The 14445-nt window shown below is 36.8% G+C and overlaps 1 protein-coding gene across 5 annotated transcripts in view; it reads left to right on the plus strand.

Annotated features, from left to right (window-relative positions):
- Cdkl5 (cyclin dependent kinase like 5) overlaps positions 1–14445 on the plus strand; it is a 190582-nt gene that overhangs the window by 140849 nt on the left and 35288 nt on the right. For all 5 annotated transcript variants that reach the window (XM_013116385.3, XM_005074227.4, XM_040744115.1 and 2 more), the window contains 2 exons: positions 7020–7100; positions 12165–12316. In XM_013116385.3, coding sequence (XP_012971839.1) covers positions 7020–7100; positions 12165–12316 — 233 coding nt within the window. The remainder of the gene's footprint in view (positions 1–7019; positions 7101–12164; positions 12317–14445) is intronic.

Genomic DNA, 14445 nt, shown 5'->3' on the forward strand with positions numbered 1-14445 from the left:
ACCATGAACTTTTCCCAAATAAGGAAAATGTCACTGCCAGAGGTACCTCTCAGAATGGCGAGTGATTTATAGATGACTCATTTCCATCTATCCCCAAAAGCAGTTTAAGCACTCCTTTGAGCCAATGTATCAATTTGCAGTCATTGTAGGAAATTAAACAATTTCATCATGCATTCTTTTATCTTCTTTTCCAGTGCAGATGTATGATTCTCAAACCATGCTATTATGTTTTTAAAATATTTTTATCCTTTAAAAATATTGTATACTCATACAATGTATTTCAATCATGTCCAACTACCATTACTTCCCTCCAACACACCCTAGGGTCTCCCTACCTCATCTCCCTCTAAACTTCATGCCCTCCATTATTTTTGTCCTTGAGTCAAGTCAGTGCTTCCCGTGTGTATATGAGTGACCTACTAGCAGCTTTGTCCCCTTTGTTGTTTCTTCTTCCCTCAGCAACAGTCGACTATCGTGGTGTGATAAATTTCATGATGTCACTCGCTATTTGTAAAGCATTTTGTTTTTTATCTTTGACTTTCTGGACCTCAGGTTCTGTTTGAGAACACTACTGCTCACATGTGAATATATAACAGAGTCCCAGCTCCTACTGAGACTAGCACTCTTGGAAAAAAATGAACAAAGTGAAGTGTATATAGTTTTTCATTCCTCTCTCTCTCCTTTTTCCTTTCACTTCCTCTTCCAAATGTTCCTAATTTACTTTAGACTAGTTTTCCTCCTTTTATTTTTACTTGTATTAGCCAAATTGTGACCATTGATTAGTTTACACATAATATGTAGCTCAATAAATTAGTTTAACAGTTATGGAACATTTCTCATACTAGATGCTGAAAATGTGACAATAAATAGGACCTGCTCTTGGTCTAACAGAAAGGCAAATATTATATTCACAAATAAAATAGAGATAGTCATAATTAGTGAATTTTTGTTTTCACTGAGAATCATTCCTTGTTCTCTGTCATAGCCTGTGAGGCCTTGCATGATTGAGGCCCTTTGTTTCTCTGACCTTGTCTCATACCTGTCTCCATTGCCTCCCTCCAAATTCTCACCACACTTGCCTATTCTTTGACCTCTGTAGGAATCCCAAGGGTCTGGTACTTATGAACTTGGGAGCACTTGTTTCTTCTTCTGGGAACATTCTTGCCTTGAATATCCTCTTCTCATTCTGTAGTTTCAACCCAAAGAGTCTTTCTTCTCTCTAATGATTCTCCACGGTTTCCCCTGTAGTACCTTTCTTTTCCCCCATCATACCTATGAACATAACATAGAATTATTTCTTTTTTTAGTTGTTTTTTAAGTTTTTCAAGACAGGAATTCTCTGTGTAGCCCTGGATGTCCTGCAACTCACTTTGTAGACCAGGGTGGCTTCGAACTCACAGAGATCCACCTGCCCCTGCCTCCTAAGTGCTGGAATTAAAGGCATATGCCACCATGCCTGGACTACATGGAATGATTTCATCTGTTTGTAAGTTTCCCAAGGACAGAAATTGCCTATGCTATCTGTTTAGAGCTTAATGTTATACTAGGTTGTATAACACTAAACAAAGAACCTAGTACACATTGTCTTGGTTTCTTTTCCTGTTGCTGTGATAAAATACCCTGACAGAAACAACTTTGGGAGAGATGGTTTATTTTGAAATGTTCAGAATTTTTATTACATTCCATTGTAGTAGGGAAGTCACAACTGGAGGAACTTGAGGGAGCTGGTCACACTGTGTCTTCAATCAAGAAGCAGAGAGAGACAAACTATTGCTCAGTTTATAGTTTGTTATATAGTTATATACGACATGTTGTATAGTCCAGGAATGGCCCTGCCCACAGTTAAAGTGGACCTTTCCACATCAATTGAGGTAATCAAGATAACCTACACAGATATGCCTGGAGGCCCCTCTGCCATGAAATTCTAGATTTCTGTCAAGTTGATAATTAGCACTTAACCATCACTTATGTGGTAGACACTCACTGCCTCAATGGATGTGCCTGTGCCATCAGCGTTTAAATTCAGTTGCATTCCCTTTCTCTCTGCTGCAAATGCTTCATTTACCTCATCATCCTTACCTGAGCTTTGAGTTATTTTCAAACTGATGTCTCCAGCTTTCTCTCAAACCACACATTTAAATCTGTCTCCTTTTGCTTAGAACTTTCTGTGCTTTCTGTTAAAAGTTAGACTCTTTGGGGGAGCATTAAAGGCCCTCCAGCCTCATCATCACCTGTCCTGATTTCTTTCCTATGTTCTCAGGCCACCAAGAATCTCCCACTGTTTGTTTGGCATGGCATGTGTCTTCTGTAGTGCTGCACCGTCACATCTCTAGTGCTCCAAGCACTGACCTAGACACCTGTGAATCCCTTATAGAGTATTCTTCTAGGCTTTTTTAAGCTCCTATAGCACTCTGATCACATTTTTTTCTGTTATACTCATTGCATACTCATTACAAATATGCCACCTTACCAGACTCATGAATTTCTTGAGGAAAGAAACTGCTCCATTCATAATGGCACACCTAAAATGCAATCTCCTAGATTGGATAGTGTTGAATAAATAGTTGGCTGAAGGATCATAATGTCATTAAACTTGGTCTGCTAGTTGATTTATTACAGGCCTGGTTAGAAGGTCTATGCCACAGAATCTGAACAGTGAGCAGATTTTGACATTTCTAGACCTGGTCAATAACTTAGAAACTAAGGAATTAAGACATTTTCTTTTCTTTATCCCCCCAAATTTACTTTTTCTATTTGCATGCAAAATAATTTTCTTTGTATTCACACATGTATATCATTGTTTCTTGTTCTTATTTATCACCCTCATTGCCCTCCCCATCCTTCCTCCTCCCCTCTCTTGCTGGTCCCTTTTGACCTACCACTCCCCAGATAGTCCTCTTCTTGCAGCACACATGCACACACACATCCAAATTCTGCATATGAAAAGAAACATGATACATTCTTTCTGATACATTCTTTCTCTCTCCACTGTCCTGGTTTGTCTCATTTCCCTCTCTGTCAGACCTCTCTCTTCTGCCTCATAGTGAAATCTACATTCCACATATGAAAGGAAAGGTTATATTTTCTTTCTTGAATATGGCTTATTTTATTCCATATGATTATCTTCCATTCATCCATTTCTCTACAGCTGACATGGTTTCAGTTTTCTTAGTGACCAAATAAGATTCCATTGTGCATATATGTCATGTTTTATCTGTTCATCTTTGGTAGGCATCTAGGCTGGATCTGTATCTTAGCTATTGTGAATAGTGCTGCATTAAATATAGATATTCTGGTAACTCTGTGTTGTATCATTGTCAATTCCTTTTGAGCAATTTATCCAAGAATGTTGTAGCTGACAGATCAGATGGTAGTTTTCCACTTTTTTGAGGATCCTCCCTACTAATTTCTATAGTAGCTGCACAAGTTTACATTCTGATTAGCAGTAAGTATGGGTTCTTCTTTCCCCACATCCTCACCAGCATTCGCTGTTGTTTTCTTAAGCTTGAATCAGATATGATAGAATCTCAAAACGGTTTTAATTGGCAGTTTGCTCATGGATAAAGTTGTTGAACTTTTTATTGGCATTTTGTAGATTCTTTTGAGAAATGTGTTCAGTTCATTTACCCATTTGTTGATTGAGTGAACGATCTGGAGTTTGGGTGTATAGTGTTCTTTGTTTTGTTTTTTCATTCTTCATAGAAGCTAGAGTTTTGGAGACAGGGTCTTATTAAAGTACCAGGACTACCTTGCCCTCGTGATTTCAACATCTCCATTGCAGGTGTTATATAGGCTATGCTCATGCCACACAGATATGAGAATTTCATAGAGGAAAACAAAACCAAAAGTACTTGTGGAAAACACAAAATTAATTTCATACTGAATTAATTAGCAAACTATAAATTTATAAGAAAGCATAATGCACTGCATTCCACTCCATTGTTATGCTTCTAACATATTTCATTGTGATTTGGACCATGAGCAAGTCACACATTCTGGAAAGTTAGAATTCATATGTGGTATTTCATTAGAACAATTTTATAGCAGATTTAAAATTTAAGGTGGGTCTTTGAAGAATAAATCTCTTTTGAATTAGAGGTCACATTCAAATTTAGAGGACCCACAAAATCATCTTTTTCTCTTTTGTATATGGCCCTGTCTGTTCATAGACCTCCTCACTAAACAACACTGTCTATAGAATGCAAGGTAGCATGTGACAGCTCCATTTGTAAATATCCTTCAAGGAGATTGCTACTTTTGGGACAGTTTGATTTTTATAGACTTTACTATATTTGCATTTTAGTCTGAAGTGTTCATGATGTCGTAATGAAATTACTGCAGTCAATTTAGAGGTTTAATGTCTTTTGAGGGAAAAGTTGTCCTTTATATTTTGAGACTGATAGATAGGTAGACACATAGTGCCCATGAATTACATTTGCTGCAAACCATGAACAAACCAGTAACAAATCTAGTATATGTGCATTTGGATCCACTTGTATAGAGACTGGAAAATCCACAATATGCCATTTTAATTATATTCATTATTTGGAAAAATAATTACATTACACCATAGTGGAAGCAGACCATTAGAGTGCCCGTATTTACTACCATCAGTAACTTCCGGAAGCTATTTCATTCTCTTGTGTCTCTCTTTTCTTCACATGTGAAATAGTGGTAGGTTATGATGATGATGAAAGTATCTATGAGAAATGCCCTAAAGGCCAGGGTGTTTCTACACATCAGAGTGTTTGCCTACCATGCCCACAGCCTAGCACTACAAATGAACAAAAGGCCCAGAGCAGGGCATAGTGTATATGCAGTGCTCAGTAAAGAGGTACTCACTTTGTATTTTATTAACCAAATGATTAAGAAAGTAAAAAACCTAGGATATAGTTTTAAATTGTATGTTCCAGCTTTGGCTCTGTGTTGAATTATCTCATAGTAGAATAACAGATTTCATTCAACGGAATATGCATTTTATTTTTAAGTTGGGAGTTTGCCTTGTCTTTTTTAATTTTAATTTTTTATGTATTTTAAGATTATAATGTAATTGTGTCAATTTCCCCTTCCCTCCTTCCAAACCCTCCTGTGTACTAGTCCTTTCTTCCTTTTCAAATTCATGGCCTCTTTTTCCATTAATTGTAGGTGTGTGTGTGTGTGTGTGTGTGTGTGTGTGTGTGTTTATTTATAACCTGCTCGATCTATACATTGTTACTTATATATATGTTTTCAGGGCTGACCGGAGTTTGGTCTGATATAACTAATTTATGTGCTCTTCTCTGGAAAAAGCTATTTCTCCTGCTCTCAACATTCCTTAGTTGTCTGTAGTTCCTTGTGCAGGATCAAAGCCATGTTAACTTTCCTTGTCCACATTAGCATATCTATTTGTATCCTCTTTGTTCAGATGGTCATGTTGGTGAGACTTTATGCATGTAGCTCCTGACATTACTAGGAGATACAATCTCCCTGTCCTGGTCAGTTTTGTTTATTGTGGTCTTTCTAAGACCTTTTAGCTTTCTGAATTAATTGTCTTCTCAGTGAAATGTCACTCTTGGGGAAAGAACAAGATGGTATGTTGTACAATAATATAGACCTTAGAAGAGAAGTCTTTATTAAAATGTACTGATGGAGAGAATTCTATCATGATATGAGAGGTACCCCACCCTTTAGGCTGATAGTTAATGCTTAAGTAGCATCAAAAGGAACTTCAACTCCCTTGGGAGAGGTACTTTTTTTTTTAGAAAGAATGAGGGTTTGGATCACAGGCTAAGATGCAAATAGTACTTCTGTTCATTAATTATGTAGTTTTCCTTGAACCAGTTATTTGAACTTTCTGATCATCATTTTCCTCATCTCCAAAATGTACAGCGTTACTTCCCTGTCTTTCTTTCAAAGTTGAGTTCTAGATATCCACAGGTTCTTCTACAGCCACAGTTTCTCACTATGTATCCCAGGCTGACCTTGAACACAAGATCTTCTTGCCTCAGCCAATTTGAATGCTGAGACTACAGGTGTACACCACTATGCCTGGCTTTTGCCTCTCATTTACAGATGCACAGTTAATCAATGCCTTTTTTTCAAGTGTGTATCTTGCCCTTCAAAATACAATACAGGGATGGTAGCATAAATATTTCTTAGTATTTTGTTTGATTATACTATATAGTTAGTCCCTCTTCCATTTATTCTGCATGTTTAAGAATGTTTATACTTTTAAATGTTCCTATGTTGGTATGAAGGAAATATATGTTACAAGAAAACTAGCACTCAACATTTGGAAGGTGTATATGCTTGGGTTCTGTCAGTGTCTTACTAAGTGCTTCAGTACCACTCAAGATATTGCCAAGAGTGAATTGGTAGAAGAAAGGATACAACAGCATCTAAAGCTTCAACCCCTCTCACTCTGTTTAGAAATGAATTTGATGATCTAAGTGCCTGTGTTTGCCTTCAGTTACACTTTTAAAATAGATCATTAAAGAGTATATTAAAAGCAATAATAGAACAGGTGCCTGCATTCACAAATGGAGCCTTTTGGGTTCTAGCATCTTGCTGCCTTTTTTCCTTTTTTATGTCTTCATTTTCAGGAGTAAATTACACATTCTTGTGGAAAGGCCAAGATATCATGTCATGGCCCTTCTGTTAGTTCTCCAGTCTGTCAGTATTGAGAATTGTCTATTGAACCAGACAGTTTGTCTATAAATTGTTTTAGAAGGAAGCTGTATAAGCCGACAAGATTCTATTAAATATACAGGCTCAGACTTTTATTCATTTTGCAAGCTTCAATATTGTCTATCTAGTTTTAGGTATCATCTTTCACCTGTAAGTTTTCCCAATATTTAATATTTGGTCCTATTAATTCATATCTAAATATATAGACATAAAAAGTGATATACAAATAGTAATTTGACTTGGATTGACACTAGGGCAATGATTTCTGTCCAAACATTGCCTTGTGTAACCCACATAAATGTATGTACACATATCCTCCAAATGCTAACATTCATGCTGTGTTGTCCTTCCAGTTTCCCGCTGTTAACCATCCTCAATCATTAGAAAGAAGATACCTTGGAATCCTAAATAGTGTTTTACTTGACCTTATGAAGGTAAGAAACGTATGTTTCTACAAAATAAAAGTTCTTTGGGTTTGTGGATTCTCCTCTGCCTACCTGGGACCATAGCCTGCTTTTATGAATTAAATGTTTTGCTAGTAGGTGATTAATGGGGAGTATGTTATGTTAAAAGGCATGTAATTTATTTGTAATTGCAACAGGAATCTGGTGTTGTCTCAGTCCATCTAGAGAGGAGCATGTAATCCCTAAATTACTTTACTAAAATGGGCAGAATAGTGAAAGTCTGTTGTCACTCAAGAACTACTCATACTTACATTTTAAAACAAATCATAAAGTGAATGTTATAAGACAAAAATTCTACAATTACTTTTATACAACATTGAAGGCTACTCATGGTTTATGCAGATTTAATTGATGAATCTAATTCTTTTGTTTCCTCTGACTGGGCCTCTTCTCCCCTAGTTAGATTGCTCTTTCTAACTTTTCTTTAGATGTATCAGGATGACTGCTAACGTCATGACCTGAGTGTTCCTCCTGTCAAAAGACAGCCTACTCCAAACTACTGAAAACATCCTCAAAACTCTTTTTTTAAGATTAATTTTTATTGGGTATGTGTTTTGTCTGCATGTCTGTGTTGACATCATGTCATGCAGTGCCTACAGAGGCCAAAAGAAGGCATCAGATCTCTTGGAAATGGAGTTATAGGCTTCTGTGAGCTGCCATGTGGGTGCTAGGAATCAAATCCAGGTCTTCTGGAAGAGGAGCCAATGCTGTTAACCACTGAGCCACCTCTCCAACTCCAAAATTATTTGTTAAAGATTTCTTGCTGGCCATGGTAGCACATGCTTGTAGTGTCAGAATTTGGGAGGGTGAGACAGGAGGACCATTCTAAGTTTGAGGCTAACTTGAGTTACAAAGACCCTGTCTTAAAAATAAGCAAGCAAACAAAGATTTTTCCACCTCAGTAGACCATAGTCCCTTGAGTAAAAACTATTTTTCACATTTTCCCAGTTTTCATTTCAAGGAAGTAAATGGACAGGCAATCATTGATTGTTTCAGAGAAGAACTTCAATGCTTGATTATGAATCAGTTTTGTTTTTGCTGAGCTGTGTTCTTAGAGCTTTGCTTGCTTTAGGGTATGTTCGCCTCTGTCCCAGGGAGCAGTGTAAGTAGGTGTGGGGAATATGTGGAGGAGGGGCTCTGGCATTTGGGAGATGCCACATACCATGCAACCTTTCTAGAGATACACAGCATTCATTGACCTATAATGGATTTCAGAAATCTCACAGTAAAGCATTTCTGTCTCAGCATTTCCCAAATTTAATTAAATACCAAATACTGTGTTGCATGAAACTCTAATAAAGCACTGATGTTAACACAGATTGAGAACTGCTATTTTTTCTAATGAACCCTCAACACTCTATTTAATTAGACATAAATCATTAGGTAAATCATTTGGGTTTTGCCAATACCTTCTTTCATGTAGCCAATACTTGTCAATTTGGGCTTTACTCATTCACTAACTTTTAAAATATAAATATAACAGAGTAGAAAAATTGAATTAAAAACAATTTTATGTTTCCCAGCTTTTGTCTTTTTTTCTTTAGTTGAAAATGCAATGATGATTACTGAGAAAAAGAGGTCATGAATTTAAAGGAAAGTGGAGAGGGCCATATGGAAGAGTTTGGAGGGAGGAAAGGGCTTGGAAAGTAAACATTCCAATTCCTATTATTTAATGTGTTTATTGTCACTGTTCTCTAAAAGTAAGCAAGTGCTTTTATTGAAATACAAATTCAGGAGCCTGGAGAGATGGCTCAGTGCACTGACTACTCTTCCAGAGGACCCAGGTTCAGTTTCCAGCATTCACATAGCAGCTCACAACCATTTTTAACTCCAGTTCTGGAGGATCAGATGCCCTTTTCTGACCATTCAGACAATATGTGAATAAGTGTATAGACACACATTCAAGCAAAGCGCACACATGCACACATGTACTACACATTCAGAAGTACACAAATTATATCTACATCTCTGAGTTTTTATAAATGTAAACATATTTTTGTTACCTTACATGGATTGAGACATAGAAACTTAGTCAATATTCTAGAAGCCTCCTTTGGATCCTTCCTAGGCCTTACTTTCTGGCCCACTCAGAAACCATAACTTTTATTTCTGTCACTGATTAAAATTATCTAACTATTATTGAATTACACACACACACACACATACACACACGCACACCACGATTCTTTTAAAAATGTAAAGCTTCCATTGTCCTTTTAGTTAGTCTCTTTGCTGCTCCCTAAATGTATGTTAATTATGTCCACATCTAATACTTAAAATGTTTATCTCATCTTGTACCCCTTTGTAGCTGCTATTTTAGTAGAGATACAATCATTAAATTAATGCACACCCATGCCCTTAATAATTTTAAAGATAACTGCAATAACTGTACTCATGTTAGTTTTAAAAAATGATGGTGCCTCCCCCACACACACATGCTAAAGTTTTTAAACTGTTAGCTAGGTAAATTTCATACTTTCCTTATATGGTCTTCATGCTTTAAAGTAATTATACTCATAGCATATGAATATAGCTTTTGTGTGTATAGTAACTTCTACATGATACTGAAGAAGTTAAAACAGCAGCAACACTTATGAAACATCATAGATGTTTTGAATTTAAAAAGACTTCTTAGGGGCTGATTTTCTTTTTAATGAGCATCTTATATTTGAAACCATTTTAGTGGTAGCTTTTGCAAATACTAGTTAAAACCATCACAGTTTTTGCTCTGTAATAAGGGGAAAAATAATTGAAATAAGTTTGCAATTGTGTCTGAATTAATATGAATATAAATATATAAATTCTCTTGCATGAAATTAGTGGTTGAGTTTCAATAATTGGAATCTTTGGATCAAAATAAATATGTCAATATCTGGTAGGGTCAGAGCTGAAATGTTCTGTGGTACTAGGTTGAAATTGAAGTCTGACTTAGTGGAAGCAAATTTGCTCTCAGTAGTTAACTAAAAACATTAGTTATGGGTCTATGGAACCTCTAACAGTGTAGCCAGTGTTTATCCCTAGTGCACAAATGGACTTTGGGAGCCCACTCCCTATAGAGAGATACTATTGCAGCCCAGATACACGAAAGAGGGCCTAGGCCCTCCCACAAATGTTGTGACAGAATTTGATGATCCCCCATGGAAAGCCTCACTATCCTTGGGGAGTGGGTGGGGGTGGTTTGGAGGGGCATGGGAGGATTGGAGGGTGAGGGAATGGGAGGATTGATATGTAAAATAAGATTGTTTCTAAAATAAAATTTTGTATAAAAGGTATTAGTTATGGATAAGACAAAACTGAACTAGAAGTGAATTTGTGAATGTTAGAATTTTACCCTTCTTCCTTTTTCTGAGAGAAAATAACAAATACCCAGAAGAATGAATTTCAGTACTTTATTATGCTGTGTTAGCGTTTGTTGGTTATTTTTTAGATACTTGATCATTTTATAAATCAAAATAAAAAATCCTGCCCAGCTAAGATAAATAATCTTGGGTGAAAACATTTCAGTTGTGAAAATTCCAGTGCCTTCAACATAAAACAGAGGGTTAGTGTCTTAATGAACAAAGAACACTTAGAAGGAAGGATGGCTACAGAAACAGGAAAATGAATAACGAGAATATTTAAGTAACTGATAAGCATGTAAAAGTATTCAGCCTTGCTAACAGCCAAAAATAGGGGGTAAAACATCTGTAAGAGGGGCTGGAACAATAACTCAGTGTTTAAAGGCACTTGCTGCTCATGCAGTGGACCTGTGTTTGTTTCCTAGCACCTATATTGGACGGCTCACAATCAACTGAAACTTCAGTTCCAGGGGATCCGTGTCCTTTTCCAGCCTCTGAGGGGCAACTGCACACATGTGGTTTGCATGCTCTCTCTCTCTCTCTCTCTCTCTCTCTCTCTCTCTCTCTCTCTCTCTCTCTCTCTCACACACACACACACACACACACACACGTAATTTTAAACAAAAAGCTGTGAGCTAGCATCTTTTAAAATATCTGATTTGCAACTACTAAGAAGAATGAGATTGCCTATTGTTGATAGACTCCTATTCTTTGTGAGAAGAGTATAATTTGAGACAACCTTCCTAAGTGTTAATTTAGCAGCATGGAGAAAGATTCTTTAAAGCTTTGCATACCTACCAATGCCACCTTCAAGAATCCATTCCATTTCAAGTGTTTCTTGTCATAGTATTAACCATAAGTGAAAAGGGGCTATCATTCAAATGTCTTGTAGTAGGATGCTTGCTAAGTAAATCAGACTATACCACATGGTTCCACGCAATCATTTAAAGCTTTGATGTAAGGCTGAGGATGTAGCTTAGTTTTAATGCACTTGCTTAGTATGCACAAGGCCTTGCCTTCAATCCCCACCCTTCCCAAAAAGCATATTGTAAAAAGGAAACAGTGTGACTATTTGTCATTTGGGAATTCTGGAAACAAAGGATAAAGTATACACAGTTAAAGCTCTGTACTTTATGGAATGATCTTAAAATTGTATGCTAAGTGGAAGGGAAACTAAATACATAGTTACATGCTTACAGCTATTGGGATAAAAATGAAAGGAATCAAATGAAAGTATGTACAGAATGTACCTCATGTATATATAATATACCTCATGTATAATGCACAGGGAACTAGTGATCTGAGCTGTCTCCAGAGAGAATAACTGGGTATCTTGAAGACAGTAGGAAGATGAATATTACAAATATATGTTTATTAAAAAGATTTTCAAGTGTTTAAGTTACATGTTTTTTATAAGTGAAAAGAATGGAATCTAAAATCAAGTGTATATCATGAGCCAAGTATTATAGCAGGAAGACTATATATGGCATTCACAAGCAGGGCTAGAATTATTTCTACCAGGAGGACTATAATTGTGAGATTGTGGGTTATTTGGATGATTTTTTTCTTTCCTTGAGCTATTGTTGCTAGGTATTTTGCAGTGACCACATATTTCTTTTCTAGGAAGAAAAGATAAGGTAATTAGAAAACTTTAAATTCAACTTTGTTCTTTATTCCTATACTTTTCTTTCCTAAGAATTTACTGAAGTTGGACCCAGCTGACAGATATTTGACAGAGCAGTGTTTGAATCACCCTACATTTCAAACCCAGAGACTTTTGGATCGCTCTCCTTCAAGGTCAACGAAAAGGAAACCTTATCATGTGGAAAGCAGCACACTGTCTAATAGGTAAATATCCCCTTCTAAGGAAATACAAAGGCAGCCATGGTGTTATAAGTAGGTGGAGGAGGTGGCTGCTAAAATTATGCAATTAGAGAAAAGAAGGAAAGCCCTCTTTATTCAAAAATATCTTCTGCATGCCTATTACATGATTCAGAACTATAATTAAAGAGTTGTGTGGGACTCTTAAAGACTTTCTTGTACTTAACAAGTATATGATGAAAATCTATGCATTCCCTTGGAAAGATAGCATTGAGTTAGCAACTCAGGAGATTTCCAGCATCAGAGACAGCATTAAGCATTAGCCTAGCAGATTTTGTGTAAATGACAGGGGAAAGGGGCTCCTGAAAGGAAGACACTGAACACATGTGTGGAGACACTGCAACTGAACCAAATACGCAGCCTCTTTAGAAGGATTTTGTGATTTTATTATTCTTGCCTTTCAATCATTGAGCTGAGAAATGAGGTGTTGGGTTTTGTTAATAAAAATAAGCATATGAAAAGAGTGAAGTCAATAATTAAAAATGGTATATTTTAAAATCTGTTTTTGAGCATAATGTTTTAAAATATGTGTTTCTTGCTTGAGCATACCTGTATTCCTAGCCCTGAGAAACTCATTAGGTAGTCAAACCTCTCCTTCTCCTCCTTCTCTTTCTCCTTCTCCTTCTCCTTCCCCTCCTCTTCTCCTTCCCCCTTTCCTCCCTCTCTTCTTCTCCCTTCTTCTTTCTCTTACCCTCTATTGGATCAGTCAGATACCTTTCATGCCCTGACACTCTCCAATTCTGTCACTGCATTTCCAGGAGAATGGTGTTCTATGCAACCTCCCTGTCTTCTTCCTCTAGAACCCAATTTTGACTTCTGGGGATTTTTATATATGGGATGTAGAAATAATTTACTTCACTTAGGAAATCAAAAACAATGAAGATTTTAAAATTTGAATACTACCACACACGCAAAAATTCCTTCTGTATATGGAAAACTATTCTTAATAGACTGGAATTTTGAAAGGTCAAGATCTAGATCTTTGAGGCCTGGGAGGGCATCCATAGGTTAGAAGAAGCATTGGTCCTGAATTTGCTCTGCTTAGCAGTGAAAGCCTAACTGTTGCAGAGCTGTTTATTCGTCAAGACAGCTACTTGTTCTGGCACAGCTTTCAGCCATTCTTACTTAGCTGGTTTGTTTATTGTTCCCATCCACAAACTTTTAGTATACTAAGCCTTGAAGTAACTGTCATCATTTGGCTGCTCCTTTGCACTTGGCTGGTTAACATCATTCTTGTATCTTCTCTGGGATCATGCCTGGCTTGGTTTATCGCTTTTAGTCTTCCTTCTACTTGAAATGACACATGACTTCCCTAATTTACATTTACAAAGAAAATTATCCCAATGATGTAAAGTTTGGTAGATCAATGATAAATTTGTCAGTTGTTCTGTAGTCATCATTGGTATAATCTGTAGTCTGAAAGGAGGTCTGTATATTAGTCTTAAAAGACTAATTTGGCAGTAGAATTGTTAGTAAACAAAATTTTCTATGAGTTCATTTTCATGTCTTGATATTATATTGAATATATCAAAAGAGAAGGTCCTAAGTGGTTTTTCTCTTAGTAGTCTTACATCGTCTGATGCCAGTCTTGTCTGTGGTCCATACTTACTCCATGGAAGCCTATCAGGTCATATATATGAATTCTAGCTGGTGTCTCAACACAGGCCTTAGGACCTTTTTAGATGTTTCCATAACACTGTATCTGTTGGTTGTCACTCACATACTCCTCTTCTCTGTCCCTGGAGATGCACTGTCACTCCACATCCCAAGTCATTTTGTCTCTTGGAGATAGTGGACTCAGTCATTATTCAGTCACTGCTTGTCACCTTCAGGTTCTTCTAAGGTTCCTTTCACCTTGTGCATGGTGTGTTGTCATTTTGACTGTGCTGGTCCTATTAATACAGTTTGTGCCTCTGTCTCTGCTTGGTAGTTTGTTTATGGGATGTACCAGTATGATCTTGAACTTGTAGCTATCCTTCAGCCTCCTAAGTGCTGGGGTTATAGGTTTGCATCACCATGTCTGATTATCTTTGCTTTTAAACTTATTTTAAGTAAACACATTAACTGTCTATCCATTTATCTACTCTGCCAACCAT

The sequence above is a fragment of the Mesocricetus auratus genome, unplaced genomic scaffold (genome assembly GCF_017639785.1).
Source record: "Mesocricetus auratus isolate SY011 unplaced genomic scaffold, BCM_Maur_2.0 Super-Scaffold_100003, whole genome shotgun sequence".
NCBI classification, from domain to species: domain Eukaryota; kingdom Metazoa; phylum Chordata; class Mammalia; order Rodentia; family Cricetidae; genus Mesocricetus; species Mesocricetus auratus.